General features: G+C 61.0%; 1 protein-coding gene across 5 annotated transcripts in view; it reads left to right on the top strand.

The window, feature by feature from the left end:
- The window catches only part of Kif1a (kinesin family member 1A), a 50,626-nt gene extending 25,410 nt beyond the window's left edge, over positions 1 to 25,216 (top strand). The window contains exons 25-47 of one of the 5 annotated variants that reach the window (XM_023722111.1): positions 2,246 to 2,364; positions 3,405 to 3,490; positions 3,744 to 3,882; positions 4,011 to 4,155; positions 4,261 to 4,351; positions 5,392 to 5,510; positions 5,976 to 6,031; positions 6,696 to 6,804; positions 7,440 to 7,506; positions 7,583 to 7,667; positions 9,899 to 10,004; positions 11,758 to 11,784; positions 17,705 to 17,819; positions 18,331 to 18,464; positions 19,005 to 19,066; positions 19,389 to 19,534; positions 19,975 to 20,175; positions 20,459 to 20,536; positions 21,011 to 21,135; positions 21,905 to 22,057; positions 22,410 to 22,602; positions 23,087 to 23,205; positions 23,576 to 25,216. In XM_023722111.1, the coding sequence (XP_023577879.1) occupies positions 2,246 to 2,364; positions 3,405 to 3,490; positions 3,744 to 3,882; positions 4,011 to 4,155; positions 4,261 to 4,351; positions 5,392 to 5,510; positions 5,976 to 6,031; positions 6,696 to 6,804; positions 7,440 to 7,506; positions 7,583 to 7,667; positions 9,899 to 10,004; positions 11,758 to 11,784; positions 17,705 to 17,819; positions 18,331 to 18,464; positions 19,005 to 19,066; positions 19,389 to 19,534; positions 19,975 to 20,175; positions 20,459 to 20,536; positions 21,011 to 21,135; positions 21,905 to 22,057; positions 22,410 to 22,602; positions 23,087 to 23,205; positions 23,576 to 23,618 (2,518 nt within the window). In that variant the 3' untranslated portion in view covers positions 23,619 to 25,216. Of the gene's footprint in view, positions 1 to 2,245; positions 2,365 to 3,404; positions 3,491 to 3,743; positions 3,883 to 3,980; positions 4,156 to 4,260; positions 4,352 to 5,391; positions 5,511 to 5,975; positions 6,032 to 6,695; positions 6,805 to 7,439; positions 7,507 to 7,582; positions 7,668 to 9,898; positions 10,005 to 11,757; positions 11,785 to 17,704; positions 17,820 to 18,330; positions 18,465 to 19,004; positions 19,067 to 19,388; positions 19,535 to 19,974; positions 20,176 to 20,458; positions 20,537 to 21,010; positions 21,136 to 21,904; positions 22,058 to 22,409; positions 22,603 to 23,086; positions 23,206 to 23,575 lie in introns of all 5 variants that reach the window. The other 4 variants (XM_012516040.2, XM_023722109.1, XM_004637363.3 and 1 more) reach the window with 4 other exon arrangements.

The following is a 25,216-nucleotide window of genomic DNA, read 5'->3' as shown; positions in this document are numbered from 1 at the left end:
TGTCTGATGTGGCAGTGTGTGGTGGCTGCTGGCCTCTGGCGCAGCCCGTGTCTGATGTGGCAGTGTGTGGTGGCTGCTGGCACTTTGATGTCTGACTCTTCCCCTCTGCTGGGAGGAAGTTCTGGAAGGCTGAGGCAGGGTGATCTCCTTGGCTCTCTAGCACATTAATGGAACAAAGAGAAACAGGTTGAGAGCTCCCAGGAGGCTCATGGAGGCCACGCTGGCTCTGCCTCTGGTACTTCTGTGCCTGTGCCTTCACCTGTACAGTGGCCCAGATGTAATATTGCATCAGGGTGACCATTCTGCCTGTCCTCTTGGACAGGAGTCTGTGGACACTGGGTCCAGATGTGCCCCCAGATGTCCTTGGTGCTCTGTCCCTGCCACCCCTGGTGCTCAGCTCCAGGGAGCCTGCGCTATGGCTGGGCCTCCTTCCTCGGGTCTTGCATCTTGGGGCTGCAAGTTCTGTTACCATGGGGTGTCAGAAACCCCAGGCATCCACATCACTGCCCTGCGGTGGCAGTAGGCTTCCGGTAGGGTTTGTCAGCAGCCAGAATGGGCTGCCCACTTCAGCACTGCCAGGCAAGGCCCTGACTCAGTTTACCTGTCTGTACTGCTTTAGCCCCTGGGCCCTGCCCTTTGGAGGACTTCAGGGAGAGGGTCAGGTTCTGGGCAGTATGACAAATGTGGGTGTCCCAAGTGGGAGCCTCTCCCACCCTGGGGCCCCATGGGTAACCTGTACTGTGCCCCCAACATGTGCCTCTGGGGAGCCCTAGAGCCCAGGCCATGCTGGCTCCCCGCAGGCCCAGGAAGCTGAGCCCTGCAGGGGCGGCCTGGCCCAGCTGCTGGCTGGGCAGCTGTTCACCCCTCCCAGCACAGTGCTTACTCAGCCCCAGCAGTGCTCCCCAAGGTCCCTCTGGGGCTCCCTGCACCCTCTACCAGCAGCTCCCTGCTAGCTCCCAGACAAGGGGTGGGACTGGCATTCCCCTGGGGTATCCTGAGGTAAGCGGGCTTCCCTCCACTCTTGGGCCCCCTTGAAGGTAGACACACAGACCCCTGTCCCACTCAAAGCCAGCTTCAGCAGTTTCACTAAGTGCTGTGACAGGGCCCTGGTGTATGGGCAGATGCTCAGAGAGCAGCAGGCCAGGAGCTGCTTTCATTGGGCAGAGATGGCTCAGTGGCACCCAGGAGCCCTTGGCTCCTGTGGCCTCGTGGGCTTGGCACTCCCATGATGAGCCTGGGCATCTGTCTCCTCCTCAGACTGAAAGAGGAGTGGGCAGGCCATAGCACAGTGCTGGTCAGGAGCAGACGTGGTGTGTCTGAGGTCCAGACTGGGGGACTCGGGGTCTGTCCAGCTCCCCTACCCCATGCCCACCTGCAGCAGGCTGTGTCTTCCCCACCTGCCTCTGCATCCCCACACCTGGGTGACAGCCCCTGCCCTACTCAGCCTCTTCTCCCGCCTCCCGTGTCTAGGCCCTATCCATCCTGTCCACGTCATTGTCCCCTCATATGAATCGCCTGTACAGCTGGCTGCCAGGCACCACCTCCAGAGGGCATGTCCAGGGCCGGGGTCCTAGGTGGCGGGTCCTCAGCACAGCACGACTCCCCTGGATGACTGTCCTCACTATGCAGGTGCCTATCCCGCAGCCCCTGTAGCTGTCCACATGCTGGCTGGCACAGTGTCTCAGATCCTCTGTTCCCCCGCCTGTGGGACATGCCATGATGGACATCTAGGAGGCCCTGCCCGGTCAGTCCTGGCACTGTCTTTGGGACAGGAGCCTCTTTGGTGTCCTGGATTGCAAGTGGGGCTGGCAGGCAGTATGACAGGCCAGGGTGACCTGGCCTGGGGTGTCCTGACTCCGGGCCTTGGAGGTGGTGGAGCTGTTTGGTGGGGCTGTGCTGGGAAGTGAGCTTCAGTGTCATGAGTGGTGGCTCTGGGACCCCTTCCAGGCCGCGTCCTTGAAGCAGGCTGAAAATCCTCAGCTGCCCTCTGCCCAGCACCACACTGGGCTTTGCTGGTCAGTGCCCTCTGCCTCCTTGCCCTGTGCCCACCTTCTCTGTGCCTCCACCTCCTCCTGTCTCAGTGTCCCGAAGGCCCGGGACCCCTCCCCGCCTGCCCCGCCCTGGCTGTCCGAGCTTCGCCTGCTCTGCTCCAAGGCATCGTGCTGTGTTGTGACCAGCGTGCTGTCCCGGGTGATGCTGCTACTGCATTGGACCCTGGCGTCTATGACCGACCTCTGCTTCCCAGGGCCTTCGTGTACCTGAGCAACCTGCTGTACCCCGTGCCCCTGGTGCACCGCGTGGCCATTGTGAGCGAGAAGGGCGAGGTGAAGGGCTTCTTGCGTGTGGCTGTGCAGGCCATTTCAGGTGCGTGTGGGTGTGGAAGGTGGGCAGCAGGGCACAACAGCCTCCTGGGTCGGCTTGCAGGCCTACCCTGCCTGTCCAGGCTGGCCCCACAGAGTGTCCTCTGTGCCGGCTCTTGGCGCAGGCCTCCCGAGCTCTCCTGGGTTAGCCAGGGCCACGTGGGGCTGTACAAAGGCAGTGGAATGGGCTGGCGTCCTGCTCGTGGAGAAGGCTACCGTCCACTATTCCCTCCAAAGACCTGGCTGCCCGCACCTAGGAGAAAGGATGTGTGGGCTGAGCCAGGAGGAACCAAGGGGCCAGCACCCCCATGTGTCATGGCCCCCAGTTCTCTTGATGTCTCTGTTGCCTGTCCTGATACCCTGGCCAGTTCTTGAGAAGAGACTTTACTCCGTTGGTCTAATTAACATTTGGTCCAGACTTCCAACCCCCCATAATTCCTAAACACTTTTACATCTCACCCCAGAGATGTCTGTGTTGTTGTGGAAGGGAGCTGCAGTCACGGAGACCCCAGGATGCCGGCTACAGAGGGTAGCCTTGTGCTCAGGAGGGCCCTAGCACTGCCCCTCTCCTGTGGCCTGTGCTGGAAAGCAGGATGTTTGCCTGCCCTCCCTCGGGGCTGCTCCCCCACCAGGCCCTGGTTATGTGTAGGAGCCAGGCTGGTGCTGGAGCTAGGAGCAGGTCTTGTGCGCAGACCCTGGCAGGCCACATGTGGGGTGGCGCCGGGCTTCCCATCCACAGCTTCAGAGAGAAGGGGACGTAGGAGAGGCGCAGCCCTGTACTGCCCTGGGGGCTCAGCATGAGCCTATTGGGGCAGGTTGGCCAGCTCTGTAAGGGCAGAGCATCGCCAGCCACGCGCAGCAGAGTGGAGAGGACGCATGATGAGACCTGAGGCCCAACCAGGCTGAGTGACAGAACCTCTAGTGCAGGGGCCAGTTGGGGTCCTTGGGGAAGAGGGCGGGGCGGGGCAGGTGACAAACTTGAGCACTCAGGCGGCCTGCCCATCCTGGGACAAGCCGGGCCTGACCGCAGCTTGCCTCCTGCAGCTGATGAGGAGGCCCCTGATTATGGCTCTGGCGTCCGCCAGTCAGGAACTGCTAAGATCTCTTTCGACGACCAGCACTTTGAGAAGGTACTCCAGTCAGGTGACAGCTGCTGGGGTGGTCGTGTGAGAAGCCTGCCCCTGGGCTGGGATCCCTTGGGTCCTTCCTGGGCACAGGGCCTCTTTGTAAAGCATATGACACCTCTTCCCCAGTTTCCTGTGATCTAACAGTTCCACCTGTCCCCGAGGTGCTCTGGCCCAGCCTCCTTGGGGCTCAGACAGCACCGCAGTGCCCCAGCCAAGTGGCTCCCTCTCCCCCCCGCCCAACTCTGCACCCTGACAGTTCCAGTCTGAGTCCTGCCCTGTGGTGGGGATGTCCCGCTCGGGGACCTCCCAGGAGGAGCTGCGTATCGTGGAAGGCCAGGGCCAAGGCACAGACACAGGGCCTTCTGCCGATGAGGTGAACAACAACACCTGCTCTGGTAGGTGCCCCTGGTAGTCCAGGATCCCGGGTGTGCCCACCCCTCTGTCCCATCTGGTGACAGTATGGCCCTGAGACCATGACTGTGTCCACTCCTAGCAGCAGTGTCCCCCGACGGCCTCCTCTTAGACAGCCCCGACAAAGCTGCCCTGGACGGGCCCCTGGACACTGCACTAGACCACCTCCGCCTGGGAAGCACTTTCACCTTCCGCGTGACTGTCCTGCAGGCGTCCAGCATCTCGGCTGAATATGCTGACATATTCTGCCAGTTCAAGTGAGTGCCCCCTCTAGTTGTGGTAGCCCTGCCAGGAGCCAGCCAGGCCGGGTAGGGTGGGGCATGCAGCCCCAGGTGCCACCCACCAAGTGTCTGTCTCTGCAGTTTCATCCACCGGCATGACGAGGCCTTCTCCACAGAACCCCTGAAGAACACAGGCAGGGGTCCCCCACTTGGCTTCTACCATGTCCAGAATGTGAGTCCTGGGGCCCTGTCCCTCCCAGGCCTGGTCTGAGACGAGCTCCCCTCCCTTCTTCCTCGCTGAGTCAGGCCTGTGCCTAGAGCTGCCGACACCTGACACAGGCCCCCTGGGGCTGTGTGGGCCACAGCTGGGAGGCAGGTGCTCCTGACAGGTTTACATGAGGTGCAGGAGCACCCCACAGTGGGCTTCAGCAGACGCAGACACAGGGTATCCAGAGAGGTGCTGGCCAGGACCCACAAAGAGGGTGCAGGGTGCCTAGCGAAGACAGCTCACCTGGGTGTCTGGGACCCAGAGATCAGGCTCACAGAGGGTGGAGGAACCCCAGGGACCATCCTGAAGGTCTGGGGCAGCTCTGGGCATGAGCATCTGGTGAGCTGTGCTTCTGGGACACAGGCAGGGACAGTGGCTCTGCAAGGCTCTGGGAAGCTCGACTGGTGGTGGGGCTGCCAAGCAGAGGGGGTGGACGTGTCATACTTGACAACAGTGACACTGGCTGGGGGTGTGTGTGTGACTGGGCAGAGGGCATGGAGGCTAGCACTGACCTGGTTGGCACCTGGGTCTGCAGTGGTTGAGGCAGTGGTGTAGGACCTTCCAGGGCCTCTGTCCTTGACCCATGAATGGCTCTCTTCCCGTCTGTCCACACCGCCTCTGCCTGGGACCTGTGGCCCAGTGTTTCCTCTGTGAGGACACTGTCCCTAGGTCATCTCTGTCATTCCCTGTCTTGAGAAGGGGATACTTTCTGAAGCCGGCAGCTTAGGACTTCAACGTAGGAGTTTCAGGGACAGAAGTTCCCCTAACCTGGCATTGTGGTGGCCAAACCGCCCAGTCCCTATATGGCCCATCTGCCCACCAGGTCTGTTCTGGCTCTCATCTTGGAGTCAGGCTGAGCTGACTGGGTTTGTCTCTGTCGCGGGCAGAGGGTGGGCCTGGCTGGGTCCCACATAGCCCTCGTGGCTGTGGAGCCTTTCCTCAAGGGTCTACCCCTCCCTGGCATGCCGTGGCTGTGCCTCTCCACCTGCCTCCTCACCCACCAGATTGCGGTGGAGGTGACCAAGTCCTTCGTTGAGTACATCAAGAGCCAGCCCATTGTGTTTGAGGTCTTTGGCCACTACCAGCAGCACCCCTTCCCGCCACTCTGCAAGGACGTGCTCAGGTCAGCACGGGTCACCTCGTGGCCCCCACACCCCACGTTTGAGCTGAGCTGAGGGGGTTCCAGACCCACCAACCCCTCCTGGCGCCAAGCTGGCAGGCCTGGGCCCTCAGCTCTCTTGTGAGCTGCAGCTCCCCCAACTCCCCAGCCATCAAGTGGGACCCGTAGCTGAGGGACAGGGCCTGCTGTGCAGAGAGGATGGTGACCAGCACCTGGGGAAACACTGGCACCCAGAAGTCCTCACCTCTTTGAGAATGCAGGAGCCACAGGGCTGGGTGCTATGGCTTGGCGCCTCCGGAATGGAGTCTGGGTTCTAGAGGGTGCCCCTTTCCCACTCAGTTGGTCCAGGACCTGAGGCTGGGGTCTTCCCTGGGCCTGGGGGACAGGGACAAACATGGGGCCAGCAGCAGCCCTGCCCTGGGTTGCCCACTTTGACCAGGCCCCTCACTCTGTCCTCCTCCTCCACAGCCCCCTGAGGCCTTCTCGCCGCCACTTCCCTCGTGTCATGCCGCTGTCCAAGCCAGGTAGGCCAGGCTCCCACATGTGGGCACCCATGGGGCAGGGGCTCCACAATCAGATGGGGTCTGCCAGGCTGGAGGTGGCAGGGGAGGTGGCCTCTGGCTCCTCAGGCCAGGGACATAGCCAGGTCTGTGGGCTTTGTGGCTCATAGCTGTCATCCAGTCTTCTGCTCTTTGCAAGGGTATAACTGGAGACAGGTGGAGCAGTGGGTGCTGGGATAGCACTCAGTGTGGGTTGCAGCACAGCTGGTGGGCAGAGGTTGGCAAGGGTACATGAGACAAAGGCTGTTTGTGCAGCGCCCTGGGAGCTGGGGGAGGTGCGCTTGGTGGTGCAGTGGACGCTGCTGAAAGGCAGCTATGCCATGGGCTGGGCAGCATGGCAGGCAGAGGGGTTCCAGGCCGGGCAGGCTCTGAGCAGGTCTCTGCCACCCTGCTGGTGCTTGGTGTCACAAGCCACACCCTCCTTGAGGACTTGTGTCTGGATGTGTGGGCCCCTGCACCTGGGCAATGGAGAAATTGAGGTCACATCCTCCCAAGCCTGGTGCTGGTTGCCTGGTCTGACATGCTGGGTGGGTGTGCCTTGTCTGTGTGCCTCTGGCAGGGTCATGCCTCACTCGCAGCCTGTGATGGGTATGCCTTGCCATGCAATGTCCCTCTCTTGTCCCTTCAGTGCCCGCCACTAAGCTCAGCACACTGACGCGGCCCTGCCCAGGGCCCTGCCACTGCAAGTATGACTTGCTGGTCTACTTTGAGATCTGCGAGTTGGAGGCCAATGGCGAGTGAGTGAGCGTCCATGTAGCCTGAGCTGGACACAGGGATGGTGTCCCTGGGTCCCTGGGTGGTGGGGGAGGAGATGGCTGAACACTGTTGGGAGATCTGTCAGCCCCTCAACATGGGCCACATTCTGGAGAAGAGGCAAGCTGCACCCCTGCCTAGGGGCGGGGCTGTGGCCCCTGGTGATGCTGAGCACCTGGCACCAGGCTGGGGTGCATGGCCTGGATCATGGATATAATCAGCAGGTTAGCTGAGTACCTAGAGGAGGCACAAGGTCACACAGCTGCTCCCTGGGGCTCTGGGCACAGGCAGTGTGCCTGCCCCCCCCCCCAAGCCCAGGAGGGTTGGAAGGCCAAGCTAATGGGAGCCAGAGGATAGAAGCTCCGCTAGCTGCAGATCCAGGTCCACAGAGAGCGAGGAAGCAGAGCCCTGGGGCTGCAGCAAAGGCCCAGCCTGGAGACCTGGTCTCGGCCCACCCCAACACCCTTCTGGCACAGTGGCAGGCGAGTGTGGGCGAGTCCGGCTGGCCCAGTGTGGGTTCCTCCATCAGCTGCTGATGCTGTCCCCAGGTCCCACAATGGGGCCAGAGCTGTGGGGTACATTGGAAAGAGGGTGTATCTCACCATCGTCTCTCCTGCAGTTACATCCCAGCTGTGGTGGACCATCGCGGGGGCATGCCCTGCATGGGGACCTTCCTCCTACACCAGGTACACAGCCTGCCCTGCAGCCTGCCCCCACCCCACCCCCACACGCTGACTCATCTTCTGTCCTTGCACGTGGCAGGGCATCCAGCGACGGATAACTGTGACACTGCTACATGAGACAGGCAGCCACATCCGCTGGAAGGAAGTGCGGGAGCTTGTTGTGGGTGAGTGGACAGTGGGGGGAGGGGCATGGCCAACCATGCAGCTGTGCCCTGCCGGGTGTTCCCTGCAGCATCACACGACCTCTGTGTGCCTCTACCCCACCTGAGAACATGAGCCCTGGGTAAGCGATGGTTTGCAATTTCTGTTCAATGTGTGTCAGTTTTCTAAGGCTGCCCTAACAGGGTGCCACAAACTGGGGGGCTTTGAAAAGCAGAAATCGGCCTGACCTGGTGGCTCCTGCTGGTAATCCCAGCACTCGGAGGCTGAGGTGGGGAGATTGCTTTGAGTTTGAGGCCAGCCTGGGCTACAAAGCAAGACTTTGTCCCAAACAATTAAACATGAATAACAGGAATTGTCATAGTTATGGGGTTGGGTCCCAAGTCGTGACGTGCTGGAGATGCTCTCTGACACCTGGCTTGGGGACAGCAGTATGGGGTGTTCTGGGCTAGGAAGTATCATGCACCTTGGCTTCCATGAGTTCTTTTTTTTTTTGGTTGCTCGAATGCCTTCAGGGCACTTTTGGCCAGCGGGAGAGGTGTGAGATTCGAACTCCAGCAACCTGAGGCTGACAGCTTTGTGGAAGCAGCCACTTAAAGGCCTGAGCTAGGGCCAGGCCCCCTCCATGAGTTCTTATCTGAGCCCCTCTTCTCACGCCACCCATAGAGGCCACCAGCCCTGTGTGATGAGGCCACCGCACCTAGGGTGGCCACAGCCTGACTAGATTAACCACACTTGCATTGTTTTCACGCACAGGATCGCGTTTGGATGTCATAGGGCCAGGGCTCCAGCCTATGTTTTCTTGGGAAGGATAGTTGAACTTATATGCATCCCTAAAGCTCTCGGATGTTTCCCTCCATGGCTTCCTGTCTAAATGGCGGTCTACCAGATGCTTCTTTTGCTGAGCCAAGAGCAATCCTTCACCCCATGTGTTGGTGCTATAGAATGGTGCTGGCGTCCTGGCCCCGCCAGTCATGTCAAGGCTGGCAGAGGGTCTGCATGAGACAGACCACATCCTTTGACCCTGGGCCTCCTTCTTCACTTCCTGCTGTCCTTCCCTGAAAGTGCAAACACTACTGTCTGATTAGGAGGTGGGGGCTTGGGGGGTTGGGGAGACCCACCGTGAGTACCCAGCCCCATCCAGGACAAGGCCTCATTCTGGCCTTCCCCACCAGGGGTGGGTGGAGAGTGGCATTCCTTTCTGGGAGGTGACATCTCACTTCTGCTCCCCTGGAGTCCCCAGGATCACTGTTTACAGCCTCCCCTGAGCCTGGTGGCCCACTCAGGTGGCCATGGGACTTGGAGGCCCTGTGAGGTAGGAGGTCTTATGGGAAAGGGTGAAGGGCCAGAGACACAGACATCCCTGAGGTCTTGTAGATGGGGCCCCCTGTGGCCGGGCAGTAAGGGCCCCCACCATCCTGACTGGCGTGTCTGTCTGCCTGCTCCCCAGGGTTGAAGTCCTGTCATGGAGAAGGGGCCCACCGTGGTGCCCACCCCCTTCTTCCAGGACCCGAGTGCTCAGGCTTTGTGCCAAATCCTGGCCACGTCCTTGCCTGGCAGGAGAGCCAACAGGCCTAGGCCAGCTCGCGACTGGGCAGAGGAAATGCGTGTGGTCTGGCTGCTCCTTTGACCGAGCGGAATGTCGCTCCCGGGGCAACAGCCTTAGGCGAAGCTGCCTGTCTTGCGTGCAGGCAGGTGGACACAGCCAAGTGCTGGCGTTTCAGAGGCCATGCGGGGAACGTCCATGGCAGATGATAGCACAGGCGAAGCTTTTTTGTCTCTGTCACTGTTACTGTTGTACACAGGAAGGGGTGGCAAAGTGCTCGCCTTCTACCCTGGCCAAGATCTTGGGCGAGCGAGGAGGGCCTATGTTTTTAGGGCTGAGGAGCTGGGATCTATCCACATGCAGGTGCATGGGCCGGGGAGATAGCTCAGTAGAATAAGCACTTGCCTGGCAAGTACAGTGGCCTGAGCTCAATTCCCAGTTCTGTTAAAAAAAAAAAAAAAAAAAAATGCAGGTGCAGGACAGAGGTAGAGAAGGGGCTGCCCACAGTACGCCAGGTGCCAGAGAACTGGCTGGCCTCCCTGTCCACCTGGTGACGCCTTTGCTCACTTGGCCCACAGTCCCTTGGGGTGAGACAGCCTGCGAGCGGATCAGCTCTGCTGGCTGGAGGCTGCTGGGCCCCACCTCTGCCGTGCCCACTGACACAGTGCGCGGCTACTCCCTTCCCCTCAGGTCGCATCCGAAACACTCCCGAGACTGACGAATCCCTGATCGACCCCAACATCTTGTCTCTCAACATCCTCTCCTCTGGCTACATCCACCCAGCCCAGGATGACCGGTGAGTCCTGCTGTTCCCAGAAGTTCCCTCGAGAGCCTCCTGTCCTTTGTGGCATGACCAGTAAGTGGAGCCAGTGGCCCTAGCTCCCACGCCCTTGACTGTGTGTCCCTGTCGGTGGTTCACACGCTCACATTGCTGTCATGGGGGCAGTGTGGGCTTGAAGTAGGTAGGCTGGTGCCGCAGGTCCTGGGCTGGTGGGGAGCGGGCTATTGCTGTGGGCAGACAAGCAGCTGCCAAGAACGCGCCAGCCTTTGGTGGGCTTGTGCACTCCTGGGGCAGGGGCAGGGTGGGTCCAGGGCTGGGCCCTAGAGGAAGTTCAGGGGCTCACAGAGCCCAGGTTCAGCAGCTCAGTGGTGAGAGGTGGCCACAAGGCACAGCTTGTCCCACGCATCTGTCACAGGTGCCTGCATGGCAGCCCCTTCTCGTGGCATCTGGGCAGTGCAGGGGGTGCTCAAGCCTGTGGGGTCTGGCAGAACAGTGGGAAGGGAGGGGCTGCATCTGAGGCCGAGGGTGCTGCAGAGACAGCGGAGTGGGAGGACATTCAGCCAGTGTGACTGCGCGAGCTGCTTCCCAGGTGCAGCACCCAGCCTGGCCACTCCCTGAGGGCTGACTGGGCCCAAGAGCTGGCCCTAAAGCTTGGGCAGTGGGTAGTGTTTGTAGGAAGGCATCTGTGAAGGCCAGGCATGTGCGGGTGCTCCTCTGAACAGAGGGCCCTGGGGGAGGCGGCTCCCTTCTTCCAGTTCCTGGGTCTCAGTAGGGCTCGATTCTTTCCTAGACACCGGGTCGGGTTGGTGGAGGGGCAGTGGGCCTTGGCCAGCAGGCAGGTCCCTGAGGGACAAGCCTGTGCTCCTGCAGGGGTGCTGGGTGTTCTTGCATAGACATGGCTCCAGCCAGGCAGGTTGGAGGTCACTGGGCTGTGCGGAGCCTGGACTTCCTCTGGCCCTGCAGCTCTGCTGCCATCCATGGCCCTGGCAGGCTATGGAGGAGGCCCGGTTACCCCTGGGTGCCACCAAACTGGGCCTGTCAGACACTGAGCAGTGCTTTGGGGCCTGGGAAGTGACCTTGTTCCCCTGATCCTGACCTCCCCTTTGGCAGCAACCTCTGGGTTCCTAGTTTAGGAAGTGGGGAGGTGTGTGGGTGTCTTTAGGCTGTTCCCTGCTATCTCCTTGCATGCAGGGTCAGCTCTCGGCCATTGGGTCCCCTCTGATCAGCTTGGCTTCTTCGGGGGCTGTGACCTGGCTGATCCAGACTGACTTAGGAGGCAGCAGTGCAGGCCAGACCTCAGGCCAGCAGGACGTCTTCTAAACAGGCTTTCCCTGTTCCTCCAGCTGGGGAGCCCAGCCCTGAAGGCCTCCATCATGCTCCCAGCCGAGAGGCCTCCGGGACAGGAGGCGTAGCCTTGCCTGGCCCCTGCCCTCCCACCACAGGAAGTCTCAGGGCTCCTCCTCTGAGGTGGCCTGGGGCTGGCCCCAGACTGTGACTCCTCCCCTGGGGCTACACAGGCATGGCTTCTGGCCCCCCACGAGGGTGATCTCTGGGCCCGCTTGGCTGGACTGCTCCTTCCCAGTCGGGGGAGACCCAGCCAGCTCCGGCCAAGGGCCTCAGCTGCCCGCATGCTTTGCCATGACCCCAGCGGCCTCTCCTGCCTGTTCCCGGCGGCCCAGCCCACTGCCCGCTGCCCTGCTGCCCCCGCTGCTGCTGCCCGGCTGCCCGGCCTTGCCCTCACTAACGTGTGACCCTTTGTGTTTTGCAGGCAGTTTCTTGATTCGGACATTCCTAGGTATCACTGCGTCCCTTGGTTTTCTTTCAGCCTACCCCCCTTCCTTCTTCCCTGACCGCCCACACTACCCTGAAAATTTAATTTCCGGCTTTTTTGGTTCCTCATCAACTTGCTCATTTTACCCTTCTGTTTCTCCCTTTCTACTTCCTTGGAAAAATTGTTCTGTTTGTTTTTTATTTTTATTTGTTTGCTTTCCTGCCCCCAACCCCTTGGCTGAGTTCCTCCTGACCTGGCTGCTTTGTAGTTTTCTGCTCCTAGACACTGGCTGGCCTCCCACTCCTTGACCCATGCCCACACCCCAGCCTGGCCGGAGTGGGCACTGGCATCCCCTGCATGCAGGTGGCCCACTGTGGGGCCACACCAGCTCTCAAGGGCCAGCCCCTCCCCAGTACCCTGTAGTGGGCCACACCGGAGCACATGACATGCACAGACAGAACCCAGTTGCAGGAGATGCCTCTGAGCTCCAGCCTTGTCCCAGCCAGGCCCTCAGGCCGATGCGTGTTTCTACTGCCTTTGTCTCAGAAGTGTCATGTAGTAGATTGCTAGGAGACACTCAAGTCCCTGGACTTGGCTTGTCTCAGATGCAAACCTACCACAGCCCAAGGCTTGGCTTCTCCAGCTTAAATGAGCCCCTGCCCATGCTGGCCTGGGACTAGGATAGCTTTGTCCAGGGATAACTCTGGAGGGCCAAAGGGTCACCTTCTGGCCCCTGTGGACGTGGCCAGAGTTCTGTGATAGTCACCTTGTGGGCCAGCTGTTCTGACTAGGAGCCGTATAGCCTTTAAGGGGTGCTGGATACTCCCTGGAAGGAGTTGCAAGACAGGGTCAGTGTGGCTGGGGCTTCCTCAGACTGTGCCTTGCCAGACTATGCTGTGGCGGTCAGAGCAGGGGTGACTACACTTGGGGGCAGTAGTGGAGGCCCCACCATGGCAGAGGAGGCTGGGCTGTTGCTCCCCAGGGCAGGTTCCCTACAGTGGGCTGGGGGCCAGGTGAGCCAGAGACCCTGTCAAGGGACACCTGAAGCAGGGACCGGCTTGCAGGCCTGAGTAGGGCCTGTGCTCCCTGCGGCCAGCATGTGCGGGCTGACCCTGGAGGGTGCATCCGGCCCAGATGTCCCTCAGCTGGCCATCTCTGCAGGGCCCTCCTGTGCCTGGTGTCCACCCCAGCCTGGAGAGGGAAAGCTGTCACCTCCTGCCTAGCTGGTTCTGCGGCAGTAGTGGAGAGCTGCCCAAGGTAGACAGTGGTGCCGCAGTTGGGGAGAGGGGCCAGAAGTCAGGAAGGCTGTGAACCTACGTGTGAGTGTGAGTCCTGACCAGGTCTTGGCTCCCAGAGGAGCTGTCCAGCCTTTGATGCTGGGCTTGAGACCTCAGTTTCCCTCTGCCCTTTTGTGCCGGGCCGTTGGCGAGTCTGCTTCGTTCGTTCACTTACGGAGTGCACATAGGCATGCTCGGGAAGCTCTGTGCCAAGACACCCCACGTCTCAAGTTCTGTGATCACCTCACTTGGGATGGAGGCCACATGAGACGGGGCAGCCCAGCTGGGCTGGGGGATGAGAGGACCCCGAGCCAGGAGCCCCCCGAGTACTGGCTTGGCTCTTTCCCCAGGCGAGATCTGCCAGGGTTTCCCTGCTCCGAGGAAGTGTGCTTCCCCCAGCTGGTGGGCTCGGAAGCTGGGGCTTCCACTGCCCCTGGGTCCTACCCTGTGTAGTGGGGTGGAGTGTGCTCTCTGCCACCGTGGCCCTTCCACTGTCTTGACCTTGCTCTCTGGAGCTTTGAGATGGGCAGCAGGCAGCTTCGCCCTGGCCTTCCTAGCCTGCCTGGCGCCTGCTCCCCCGTCCATCCTCCCAGCTCCTGTCAGCATCCCAGCCCACTTCCCAGCTCCTAGGCAGGGGCCAAGTTGTCCAGTTATTTCCTGCAGGAGAGAGCTTGTGCTACCCTCCAGAGCTGGGAAGATGGGACAGGAAGAGATGCCTGGAGTGCAGGGCATGGGATCCCCGGGGACCTCAGCCCAGCTCCCTGAGGTCTGCTGTGGCTTGGCCCAGCCAGAGCTGGTGACAGTCTCCCCCTGGGGCAGGGTCTGGCTGCATGTCAGCTGGACAGCTCAGCGCTGCAGGTGGGCCCTCTCAGGACCTGTATGCAGTTTATTCCTGTCCTGAGCTATGTAATCCTCAAGCTCCACCCTCCAGTCACGCCCAGTCAGCTCTGGGAGGGGAGGGGCCGTGCTTCTGCAGCTGGGACTCAGTCCCAGGACTCTAGCATTTGGTCCTTTTCCCCGGGTCCCTGGACACTCCTGGAACTAGCACCGTTTCTGGGTACTTCTCCAGGCTGCATGGGTTCCTAGCTGCAGCCTCCAGCATGAGGTTTGATTTCTGGCCTTCAGTAAACCTCACGGTACCACCCTCACTGACCTCTGATCTCCAGTGGAACATTTGTGAGAAAAACAGGTCCGTATCGTTAGCCAGCATGATTTTATAGGATCAGTCTGAAAATAAAACCAGATTCTCCAAAGGCTAGATGACGCTTATTTGCAAACAGCGCAGTGTTGCGATGGGTCTTGTGGCAATGGCAAACCATCAGCAGGTCGTGGAGACTGAGGCAGGGGAAGCCTCCAAAGCAGACCCCAGAGGAGTATAGCAGAGTTTGGCCCTAGCTACTGAGCCAGTGCCCTGGGCAGGTGCCACTCTTGTGTACTTGTTGTGGTTTCTGAAGGCTTCTCGCTCTGTTCTGGCTGAATATTTTATGCAAATCACCATATATAATCATGCCAAAGAACTTCTCTTTCATCACTTGTTGGCTTTAGTTACCACTTGTCAGGGTGGCCAAGAGCAGCTCCATCTTGATGCTGCTGACTTTTGCTTTCTGTCCACAAAGGCCAGCTGGGGCTGGGTGTCAGCTGGAGGCTGGACGTGCCCCTCAGGCCCCAGCCTCCACCTCTGGCTACAGGAGGAGCAGACTGGCTAGCCTTTCCTCGGGGAAACCCTATGCCACCCGCCCCCAGGGTGGTGCAGCCTCCCTCCAGCACAGGTCATCTTAATTGTCAGCTCAGTGGGCTGAGGACATCCCAGAGATCGCCAGGCCTGTGGACCTGCGGCTTTGGGGTCCTTTCCCGGCCCCTTCCTCTTGGGCTCTTGCCCCGTGCTCTGTCTCCTGGCCACCATGACCTCTCTACCTCTTGTCATATGTACCAAGCACTTTACCCCAGCAAGGGAAATGTGACTAATACACCCCCTGCCACCTCTTTGATGTGGTGTCCCAGAACACCCGTATGAATGACAGCACAGCCAGCAGGCCTGGGGTGACCTTGCTGAAGGGATAGCAGCAAGCCCAGACTGGTCCAGGCCTGCAAGAGGCCTGTCTGTTCCCCAGCTGCAGAAGGGTACATTCTGAGGGTCTCGGATAATGGCAAGGGACCCTCAGGGCCAGCTCAGGTCATCCACTCCCAGGGGGATCCCTACGAGCCTTCCTGCCCCAGCACGTCTGGGTGAGGCCTCCAGCACCTGCTGTAGGCTCCCCAGTGGTTCTGGTGCAGGGTCCCAAGCTCATGTCTGGGCGGCCTGTCAGCCTGTGTCGCCCTACTAGGAGGAAGCATTGTGGCTGGTAACTTACAGAGGGCCAGGTTCATTTTGGCCCTTGGTTCTGGTCCAGTCTCGGGCCTTACCTGGTGACAGCCCAGGGCCTTTGTATAAAGCCACCAGGCTCACCCGTGGCAGCCCCGCACCGAGGACCTCGTGTAACCCTGACTGGTGCCAGCAGCTTCCTTTTCCCTTGCTACCTCAGTGAGGTCAAATCCTTCCACCAGAACCTTGAGGGCCCGTCCTTCCCCCACCACAGCAGAGGTTCAATGTATGTCAAGTTGGGAGAGGTACAGGGCAGGGACACACTGCGACTCTGAGTCAGGCCCGTACCACTTGTGGAGTAGGGTTCACCATTGTGGGGTGACTTGGCTGCTTCTGGACGTCTTCTGGTACTGGTTTCCCGCCATGACTGAGGGGTGCTGACGGTGGTGCCCACATAAAGCCCCACGTGCTTGGGGTTTGTAGGGAGCTACCCTTTGTGCCCTGAGTCCAGCCACCATCTGCAGTGGCTTCAGGGACCTGGGGTGACTCTGAGGACCCCTTCTGGCACGTGGCTGCACAGAGCCATGGCAGGAGTGGGCCAAGGCTGGGTGACGTGGCCATGCATGTGCAGCCCCTTCAGGGCAGACTGGTAGCCTGAAATCTTTGCAAACAACCTGTGGGCAGTGTGACAGCTGGGCTCACAGCAGGCTCAGGTGGGGAGGGCCATGTGGGCAGGAGGGTGGCAGCCCGATCTGGGGCGACCCCAGCTGGCTGGGGCCCACATAGGGAAGGGTTGTGTCTTGCCTGGATGGAGGAGTCCCCACAAGACCTTCACAATCCACACTGCCCCATGGGGTGGCCTGGGCCTGTCCTGCAGAGGCCACTCCATCCTTGGGGCTATGCTAGCTGGCCAGCACCTGCCTCTGAGGCATCCTGCTTGGGGGACAGGGTAGGGACACGGGGCCCCCGAGCAGGGGCTGAGCAAGACGGCGCACGCAGGGGGTGCTGGCCTGGGTGTCCTGGTGCGCCTTCACACTCACATGGGCACCTCAGCAACAGTCGCTGGCCCACCATCGAGGTGGGGACTGCTGCTGCCTTGTGGTGCAGCAAGGCAGTGGCACAAAGGTGCGGCACCTGCTGTTGTCCTGTGCAGGAGGCAGCCAGTGGCAATAGATGCTGGTGGCCTGGCTGTGAACTTGAGGTGGGGCCGCTCTGGCCAAGGGGAGCAATCCTGCCGCCCACTCCAGCTGCCTGGTGCCAGCACTCAGTGGGGCACAGGGCACAGGGTGTCACTGCTGGGAGCTCTGGGAGGCGCGAGGCGCTTGTGTGGGCCGCAGTCTGACGCCTCACTCTCTTCTGTGTGTGTCTGTGTGTCCTGGCTGTCTCGCCCTTAGCGTGTCCTTCGGAATTGACACTAGGTACAGCCACTCTTGTCTGCTGCCCGCTTGCTCTGTCCCCCTCGTCCTCTGACGTCACCCCATCTGTCCCCCTCTCCTCTGACGTCTGCCTGCTGTCTGCCCTGTTCTGGTTGCCCCCTGGCCCGCTCCCCAGATTGCTCCTTAGTGACATGTGTCCGGCAGTGGCCCTGCCTTGGTCCCTCTGCTTCGTTCCACGTCCCTGACTTGTAAAGCCCTGTGTCCCACACCCTGGGCAGCGTGGGGTAGGAGACAGGGCGGTGTGGCACCACCTAAGCCCTAGCACAGCCCCAGCACTGCAGGGAGCTGCCATGTGCCCCCAGAGGGACACCCATTGGTGTCTGGCACCTGTGACCACAGGCGTGAACTGTCTCTATGAGGATGCCTGAATGGAATGGAGCTGATCCTCCTGCAAGCCCTGGCTTTGGGAGAGTGCAGGAGGTTGTGGCGGGGGGGGGGGGGGAGCTGTCACACAAGAGGAAATCCTGTTCCTGAGTACTGGGCCCTCCTGGGTTGGCAGAGGCTTGAGGCAGAGAGGAGCCCCAGCAATGCCTCGGCAGAGCCGTTTCCCTCCAGGCATCCTCCCTGGCCTTCCCTGGAACAAGGCGACAGCTGCCCGCTGAGGGCCATGTAGACCCAGAGAGGCGCTGAGGTCTGGGATAGACGGATGGATGGGCGGGCACCTCCTTGCCCAACAGCAGCTTGGCCTGCTGCCCTCCCGTCTCCGTGCCCGTTCCGTCCCTCCGGCCTGGCTCTCCCTGTCTCACCGTATGCAGAGCTGAGACCAGAGGGCTGGCCTGGCCGCTCATCCTGAGCAAGGATGGCCCAGCTCCCTGTGACTAGCTCTCCCCATGTTTCCTGCCCGCTGTCTGTCCGTCTGTCCTCTGCATGTCCCCACCCCTGGAGCGACCCTCGCCATTACCTTTTACCTCCTCTCTGCTCCCTTACAGGACTTTCTTCCAGTTCGAGGCAGCGTGGGATAGCTCCATGCACAACTCGCTTCTGCTGAATCGTGTCACCCCCTACCGTGAGAAGATCTACATGACCCTGTCCGCCTACATCGAGGCAAGAGAACTCTGCCCATGTCCCAGGTGGAGGCATGCGTGAGCCCCGCCCGGATGGCCCTGCTGGCCATCGTCTTCTCAGCACAGCTCTAGTCCTTGCGCCAAACCCATAAGCCTTCACGATCAGTTAGTCCACGCTGACATCCTTAATGTCTGAATTTTGTCCTTGGGGTTGCGAGGGGGCTGCAGTGCCACCAGACATTCCACCCATGTTCCAGACAGCACTGAAAAGCTGCTCCTGTCCCCACACCCCTACTCCCGGGGCCTCCAGCCCACAGGCTGCCCACAGCCAGATGTGGCCCTGGCCATTCTTGCCATCACAGCTGGATGTAGGGGGCAGGGGTTTGGGGCCAGGGCATCTGCCAGGACCTCATCTCACCTTAGGACTTGGCCCAGGGGCAGGGTTAGGGTAAAGCCAGTTGGCAGGGGCAGGGTGTGGCCAGTGTGAGCTGGGCAGGCCCCACCCCTGTTGCTTGGTGCCATGTGCCAAGCCCAGACTGTGCCTGTCACAGATGGAGAACTGCACACAGCCGGCCGTCATCACCAAAGACTTCTGCATGGTCTTCTACTCCCGTGATGCCAAGCTACCAGCCTCGCGCTCCATCCGCAACCTGTTTGGCAGTGGGAGCCTGCGGGCTGCAGAGGGGTGAGTAGTGGGCTGCCACGTTGCTGCGTGGGCACAAGGAGAACCACTGTGAACCCTGCAGGGGCAAGGAGGGGCTGTCCTCTCAGCAGAGAGGACATGTACAGTGCATGTCCAGCCTGCTCTGGGCCAAGCTAGGGGGTAGGCATGCGGATGGGAACTTGGTGACCCCAAGGGGTGGTTGTGGTCACTGGGGAGGTCACCTGGCATGTGTGGGGCAGTGCTGACCAGCAGGGCCCACCCATGTGAGAACTGAGTGCTGAGGGACTGGGAGGTCTCCCATGGGTGTAGGACTTGCTGTGAGCGGGCACTGCCAGTGCCAGGGAGGAGTATGCCCTGGCCAGGGAGCCTTCCACAGTAGGGACAGATCCTGAGAGGAAGTGCCCAGCACATCCTTATTTGGGAGCCCAGGGAGGCTGAGGCTCCCAAACTCTGCTAGCCATGCCAGTCACCAGGTGTGCCCAGGTAGGAGGAAGCTGGCAGCCCCTGCCTTGCTGCCTGTGCCACACCTGGCTGGTGACCATGCCTCCCTCTGCCCTGCAGCAACCGCGTGACAGGCGTATACGAGCTCAGCCTGTGCCACATGGCTGATGCGGGCAGCCCAGGTAAGTGGCCACTCTCCTGCCACATCTCTGCCGAGCTCCACCTCCATGTCACTCGGGTGACCCTGCGAGGCTAGGGTCCCCACCTTTGCAGGGCATAGGGTTGTTCTCCATGGAAGGACAGCAGGGAGGGGTGGTGTTAGGCTGGCTCCTCTGGCCTCACTGGGTATAGCCTCCAGTGGGCCACTGGACCAGACAGCCTTCTGCAGGTGAAGTGGGTGTGGCTTCATGGCTAGGAAAGGGGAGGTCCACTGTGCTCCTGTGAGGGTAGCTTTCAGGGTAAGAGCTAGTGTCCTTGGGAAGGCTGAGCGCTGTCCCCATCCAGGGATGCAACGGCGGCGCCGGAGGGTGCTGGATACGTCTGTGGCCTATGTCCGTGGTGAGGAAAACCTGGCCGGCTGGCGGCCCCGCAGCGACAGCCTGATCCTAGACCACCAATGGGAGCTGGAGAAGCTGAGCCTCCTGCAGGAGGTGAGCCCTGCAGGCCACCATAGGGGCACAGAAAGTGTTCTCTTCATCCTGTCTACCTTGGGGCTGTCCTCCGCTTGCAGAAGAGATGATGAGGGCCTCACCAGGAGCTGCACAGGTCCAAGGAGGGCAGTCAAGGCCTCGTCACTTTAGCCATGGATGTGGGCCAGCTGCATGTGCATGCAGAGCCCCAGGCCATCCTCAGCCTTCCAGCACCGCCAGCTGCAGAGCTGCAGGTGCCTGGGAGCCGGGTGAGGGAGCGCAGGTGTCCTGCACTGTGGCTGTGAGACACTCAGGGCCAGTCGGTGCAGTGGATCCTCCTGGCCATACTGCCTTCCTGGTTTGTTTCAAGGGCACCGTTTGGCTCCCTCCCAGGCAGGTGGACCTTCAACCCCACCCAGAGGGCACAAGCTCAGCAAGGCTGCTCTGTGTCCCTGTCCTAGGTGGAGAAGACCAGGCACTACTTGCTCCTGCGGGAGAAGTTGGAGACCACCCAGAGGCCTGGACCTGAGGCACTGTCCCCTGTCTCCAGTGAGGACTCTGAGTCCCGAAGCTCCTCTGGCGCCTCTTCCCCACTGTCGGCCGATGGCCACCCCTCGCCCCTGGAGGCTCCCAGTGAGAGGCAGCGGGAGCTGGCCGTCAAGGTGAGTGGCCCTGGGTGGCCCAGCCACTGGCTGCCCTCATGGAGACCCCAACCTTGTCCAGCTCCAATCGCTCTGTCTGGGGACATCAGTTTGGGGCCTTTTCACCCTCTTCCCCCAACAGTGCCCTGCCCCATCTTGCATACCTGAGCTGGTGGGGAGCATACCACCTTTCTCCTGAGGTACTGTCAGTGGGGCCTCCACACCTCAGGTGACACAGAGTGGCTGTGGCTAGGGCAGGGTCCAGGTGGGCAGGCACAGGGCTGACTGGGTGCTCTGTCTGCAGTGCCTGCGTCTTCTCACGCACACGTTCAACAGGGAGTACACGCACAGCCATGTCTGCATCAGCGCCAGTGAGAGCAAGGTGAGCAGCGAGGCCGCGAGGGGTGACCTCCAGTTGCGTTGCTGGTCCCCAGCCTCCAAGTGAGGGGCCAGCCTGGGGCCAGGGCCAGCAGGATGACCCGGGCCCTGGGCAGCTCCTGCCTTGTCTCATGCTCTTGGCCCACACTATTCCCAAAACCTTCATCCTGCAGCTCACTCCCTTCCTGGGGCCAGGCAGAGCCTATGTCCCCAGTTTGGATCCATGTTGAAGGCCACCCTGTACCCCACCAGCCCCAGCAGCCCTGTGCCAGCTTTCTCTGTCCGCTGGAGAGCAGTCAGGCTGTCCAGGACCACCCAGGAGAGGGCAGAGGGACAGCCAGGGCCAGGAGAGGCTTAGACCCAGGGACAGGTTCCCCTGAGCCTGAGGCTAGGAAAAGGAAGCAGGGTACCCTAGACAGCAGGTGGGGTGCAGGTGGCTCTGGGGACTGTCCTCTGAAAGGGCTTTTGTCTCCTCCAGCTCTCGGAGATGTCTGTCACCCTGCTGCGGGACCCGTCCATGTCCCCATTGGGTGCAGCCACGCTCACCCCATCCTCTACCTGCCCCTCTCTGGTGGAAGGGCGCTATGGTGCCACTGACATGAGGTGGGTAAGCTCTGAGGGCGACGGGTGGGGCAGGCAGGGGGTGGAGACAGTGGGAGGGGCAGCACACCATGGACACACTTGGGAGCAAGGTTAGAGCCAGACGCAGAGGCAGCGCTGCTGCAGGAGCACGGCTCCTGCTGAGCTGGGAGGCCAGGCCGTGGAAGCAGGGGCCACGCACAGGATGCTGTCCCATGCCTACATCTGAGCTTTGCTGGTTTATTCTCACTAAAATGCCTCGGATCCCAGCATTAGAGGAGGCTGAGGCAAGAGTCAGTTCAAGTTCCACCCAGACAACTTAGTGAGATTCTTTCTTAAAATTAAAAAAATAAAACAGCTGGGGATGTAGCTCAAATACAGAGTACTCCTCGGTTTGATCCCTGATGCTGCAAAATAAAAAAATATATAAGCCTCAGGGCTTCCAAATTTGTATTAGAAAGGGAAAGGGGTGTAGAGCCCTCTGGCTTGCTCTGTCATCCCATCCTAAGATGCTCCCTCAGGCCCCTGCGGTCTGCAGCTCCACAGCCTGAGAGCCCTGCCTGCTGCCTCGGGGTCATTTTGGAGCTGGGTGCCCTTTCACAGAGGCAGAGGTGCAGAGCAGAGAGCAGCCCGGCAGATGGTGCAGTCTGCCCAGAGCTGTGCAGCAGGAAGCCAGGCAGGCCGGGTGCTGGGAGCAGGGGTGGTCACAGCTGGACAGAGCCCAAAGACCGCCTTGGTGACTCTGAGATGTAGCCTGGAGAACACAAGGACACAATCTCGCCCTTATTCCTAGGACCCCACAGCCCTGCTCCCGGCCCTCCAGTCCAGAGCCTGAGCTACTGCCTGAGGCTGACCCCAAAAAGCTCCCCTCCCCTGTCCCAGCTGCAGAGGCAGACAAGGAGCCCCAGCGCCTGCTGGTCCCCGACATCCAGGAGATCCGCGTCAGGTGGGACAGGCTGCCACCTTACCTGTGGGGGTGCTTGGGCCTGGTCATGGGTATGGACAGCCCTTGGGGCCAGGGCAGTGCATCTGCAGCTGGGCAGGCCATGCACATATAGGCTCTTGGAGGGCTGGCAGTGTGAGGGGATGGGCCAGTACATGGCGGGTGGTGGTCAGAGCTGGACTGTGGGCTGAGGCATCATAGTGACGTGGCAGTGTGGGAGCAGCCTGAGCTCTCCTTAGGTTTCCCTGACAGCTGGGAGCCCATACAGAATGGGTGGGCGGGCCTGCTCTCTGGCCATCTGGCTTGGGTCTGCCAGGCTCTGACCTGTGAGGTGTGCGGCACTGCCCCTCCACAGCCCGATCGTGTCCAAGAAGGGCTACCTGCACTTCCTGGAGCCACACACTGCTGGCTGGGCCAAGCGCTTCGTGGTGGTGCGACGCCCCTACGCCTACATGTACAACAGTGACAAGGACACTGTGGAGAGGTTCGTGCTCAACCTGTCCACTGCCCAGGTGGAGTACAGTGAGGACCAGCAGGCCATGCTCAAGGTGCGCCAGGGCAGGGAGAGGGGTGCAGTGGGGTGTGGGGGTGTCCCTGGAGCTTATATGCCTGGCAGCAGCTTCTGGTGATGGGTGCAAGGTCCAGGACTAACATTGTGCTGTGCCATGGCCAGTGCAGGCCAACCCTACCCCCATGGCCCGGCTGCACGCGCATGCTCATGCCTCTGTGTGTGTGTGTGTGTGTGTGTGTGTGTGTGTGTGTGTGTGTTTGTACATGCACATGCATGCGTCTCCTTGAGGCTGCCAAAGGTGAGGTGGACTCAGCAAGCTCAGCCTCCCACACGGAGGACAGGGGCTCCAGAAAAGGCCAGGCGAGTAGGCAGCTCAGCCGTTGTCCTGGGAACAGACAGCATGTCCCGGGGTGCAGGCCCACGGGCATCCTCCAGGCCTGGGTGACAGGATGGGTGTGTGCCCTGCGGAGGGCCCCAGTCCCCCCAAAGCATTGAGCCTGCCATCGGTACCCCTTCTGCAGACGCCCAACACATTTGCCGTGTGCACAGAGCACCGTGGCATCCTGCTGCAGGCCAGCAGTGACAAGGATATGCACGACTGGCTGTACGCATTCAACCCGCTGCTGGCGGGGACCATCAGGTATGGGCCGCACCTTCCCCAGGACCGCACAGTCCTACTGTTGGGGTGCTGCAGTGGAGGCTGCAGGGAGAGCCTGTGTGGTGACCTCCCAGGGTAGGGTGTGCAACGCCCTGGCTCTTGGGCAGTGTGGGTGGGGTGCTGAAGACCCGGATGCCATGCCCATGCCCTTGTACATGGTGACAGATTCTGCAGGAGAGGCCGGCTGTGCGCCGTGGTGGGCAGGTCTCCAAGTAGGGGAGATGTGTGCACACCCAGGCTCTGGGCAGGTCATGCTGCTTGCTGAGATGCGGCCGCTCCCTGTCACTGGAGGGCTGCTTGTGGCTCCTCGCTGGGCAGGGCCCTGAGCACGCCTCCGTCCGACCTCCTGCAGGTCCAAGCTGTCCAGGAGGAGGTCTGCACAGATGCGGGTCTGAGCTGAGCCTCCAGCAGCCAGCAGCCGTCTTCCCCCATCCTCACTCCGTGTGTCCCGTCGTCTGCCGCCCAGCCCCTGCCCACCAGGGGGCGCCCTACTGGGCCCCGCGGACCGCTCTGTCTGGGGCCTGAGCACGCAGGCGGCAGCGGCTGCCGGAGGAGGCTGCGCGTGCTGTCCTTTCTCCTTCCATGACCCCTCGTTTGGAGAGAGTCTGGATGGGTAGGAAGGCCAGAGGGCACAGACTGGGAGTCGCTGCTGCTCTCCTATTTTTTTAAGCATAGACAGACTTATAATTAATATCCGTTAGGTAGTGATGTTCAAACAGTCCACTGAGAAATTAACTATCAGACTGTGTATTATTTACGTATTTATTTCTAATGCCTTGTAGCCCTGTGAGATTCCAGTGTCCCTACCCTTGTCCCATGTGCTCACCAGCCTGCCAGGGGTGGAATGAGAGGATGTCCCTGCCTAGACCGGGCTTCTCAGAGGGCAGGGCTAGTGGCGTGTGGGGTCTGTGGGTGCCTGAGCTGGCGGGCAGCTCTCAAGGTGGAAGTGGAAGGCAGCTGGATGATAAGATGGGGAGACCAGGCCCGGGGATGGTGCCAGGCAGAGCCAGGGGAGAAGGGCGGGGTCCTGTGCTGGTGTCCAGACCTGTGGGCCGTGTCTGTGGGCTGGGCAAGGGCTGTGGGGTGCAGTGGCATTCAGGATAAGGGCCCCTAGCTCTCTGGCTAAGTGAGAAGGTGGACACTGCAGGGTGGTCCTGGGAGGGACTTGGGTTCCTCACAAATGCTGTCTCCTTACCCCAGGGAGAGTAGGTGCAGCCTGAGAGAGTGCCTCAGGCCACAGTGCCCACGTGCTGGCTGTCACCATCATGGGGCTCTTCCTTCTGCAGCTGGGGTCATTTGGAAACAGGAACCAAACAGGGTGCATGCACGGGGCTGGGGTGAGCTTGGATCTGGGTGTCCCCAAGAGGTCCAGACACGGCACACAGGCACTCACAAGTCTGCCCCGCAGCCAGTGTGCAGGGCATCTCTCTGAGGGATGAGACGGGGACTGTGGCCTCTCTCCACACTCAGTGGGGGTTCTGGCTCCAGACTTCTTACGGGCAGTGCCCAGGCAGGCCCTTAGTGTTTTCCCAGGCAGCCTGGGCTCGCAGGGGGAACTCAGCTTTCATACCCCAGCCCCCAGCACCCATCCCAGGAAACCACACTTAAGAAGCTAGGATGTATGCCTCTTTCAGAAACCCCAGGCAAGGGTACCCCTAAACCAAAAGGAACCCTTGACTAAGAGCTAGGGGTCAGCACTGCCCACTGTGAGCCTTGGAGGTGGTGGGCTGGGGCAGAGAGGAAGCGATGGTGACCTGCATGAGTTCCCATGCTGGCACTAGGACCACCTCCAGGCAGGGAGGAGAGATGGGGCTCCCCAGGGTGAGTCTCTAGGGCAAAGAGGGGTGAGGCCCACCGTGCCTGCTCAGGCCAACCAACCTGAAGCCATGGCACAGGGGTCTGGGCCCAGCCAGCACGCGGTGCCTGAGGCCAGCCAGCCTGCAGAGCGCTGCGGCCCTGGGAAGGGGGCCGGAGCCCCAAGCCACGGAGCCGG

This window comes from Octodon degus, unplaced genomic scaffold (genome assembly GCF_000260255.1).
Source record: "Octodon degus isolate 3935 unplaced genomic scaffold, OctDeg1.0 scaffold00089, whole genome shotgun sequence".
Taxonomy (NCBI): domain Eukaryota; kingdom Metazoa; phylum Chordata; class Mammalia; order Rodentia; family Octodontidae; genus Octodon; species Octodon degus.
This window is presented reverse-complemented; position numbering and strand designations above follow the sequence as displayed.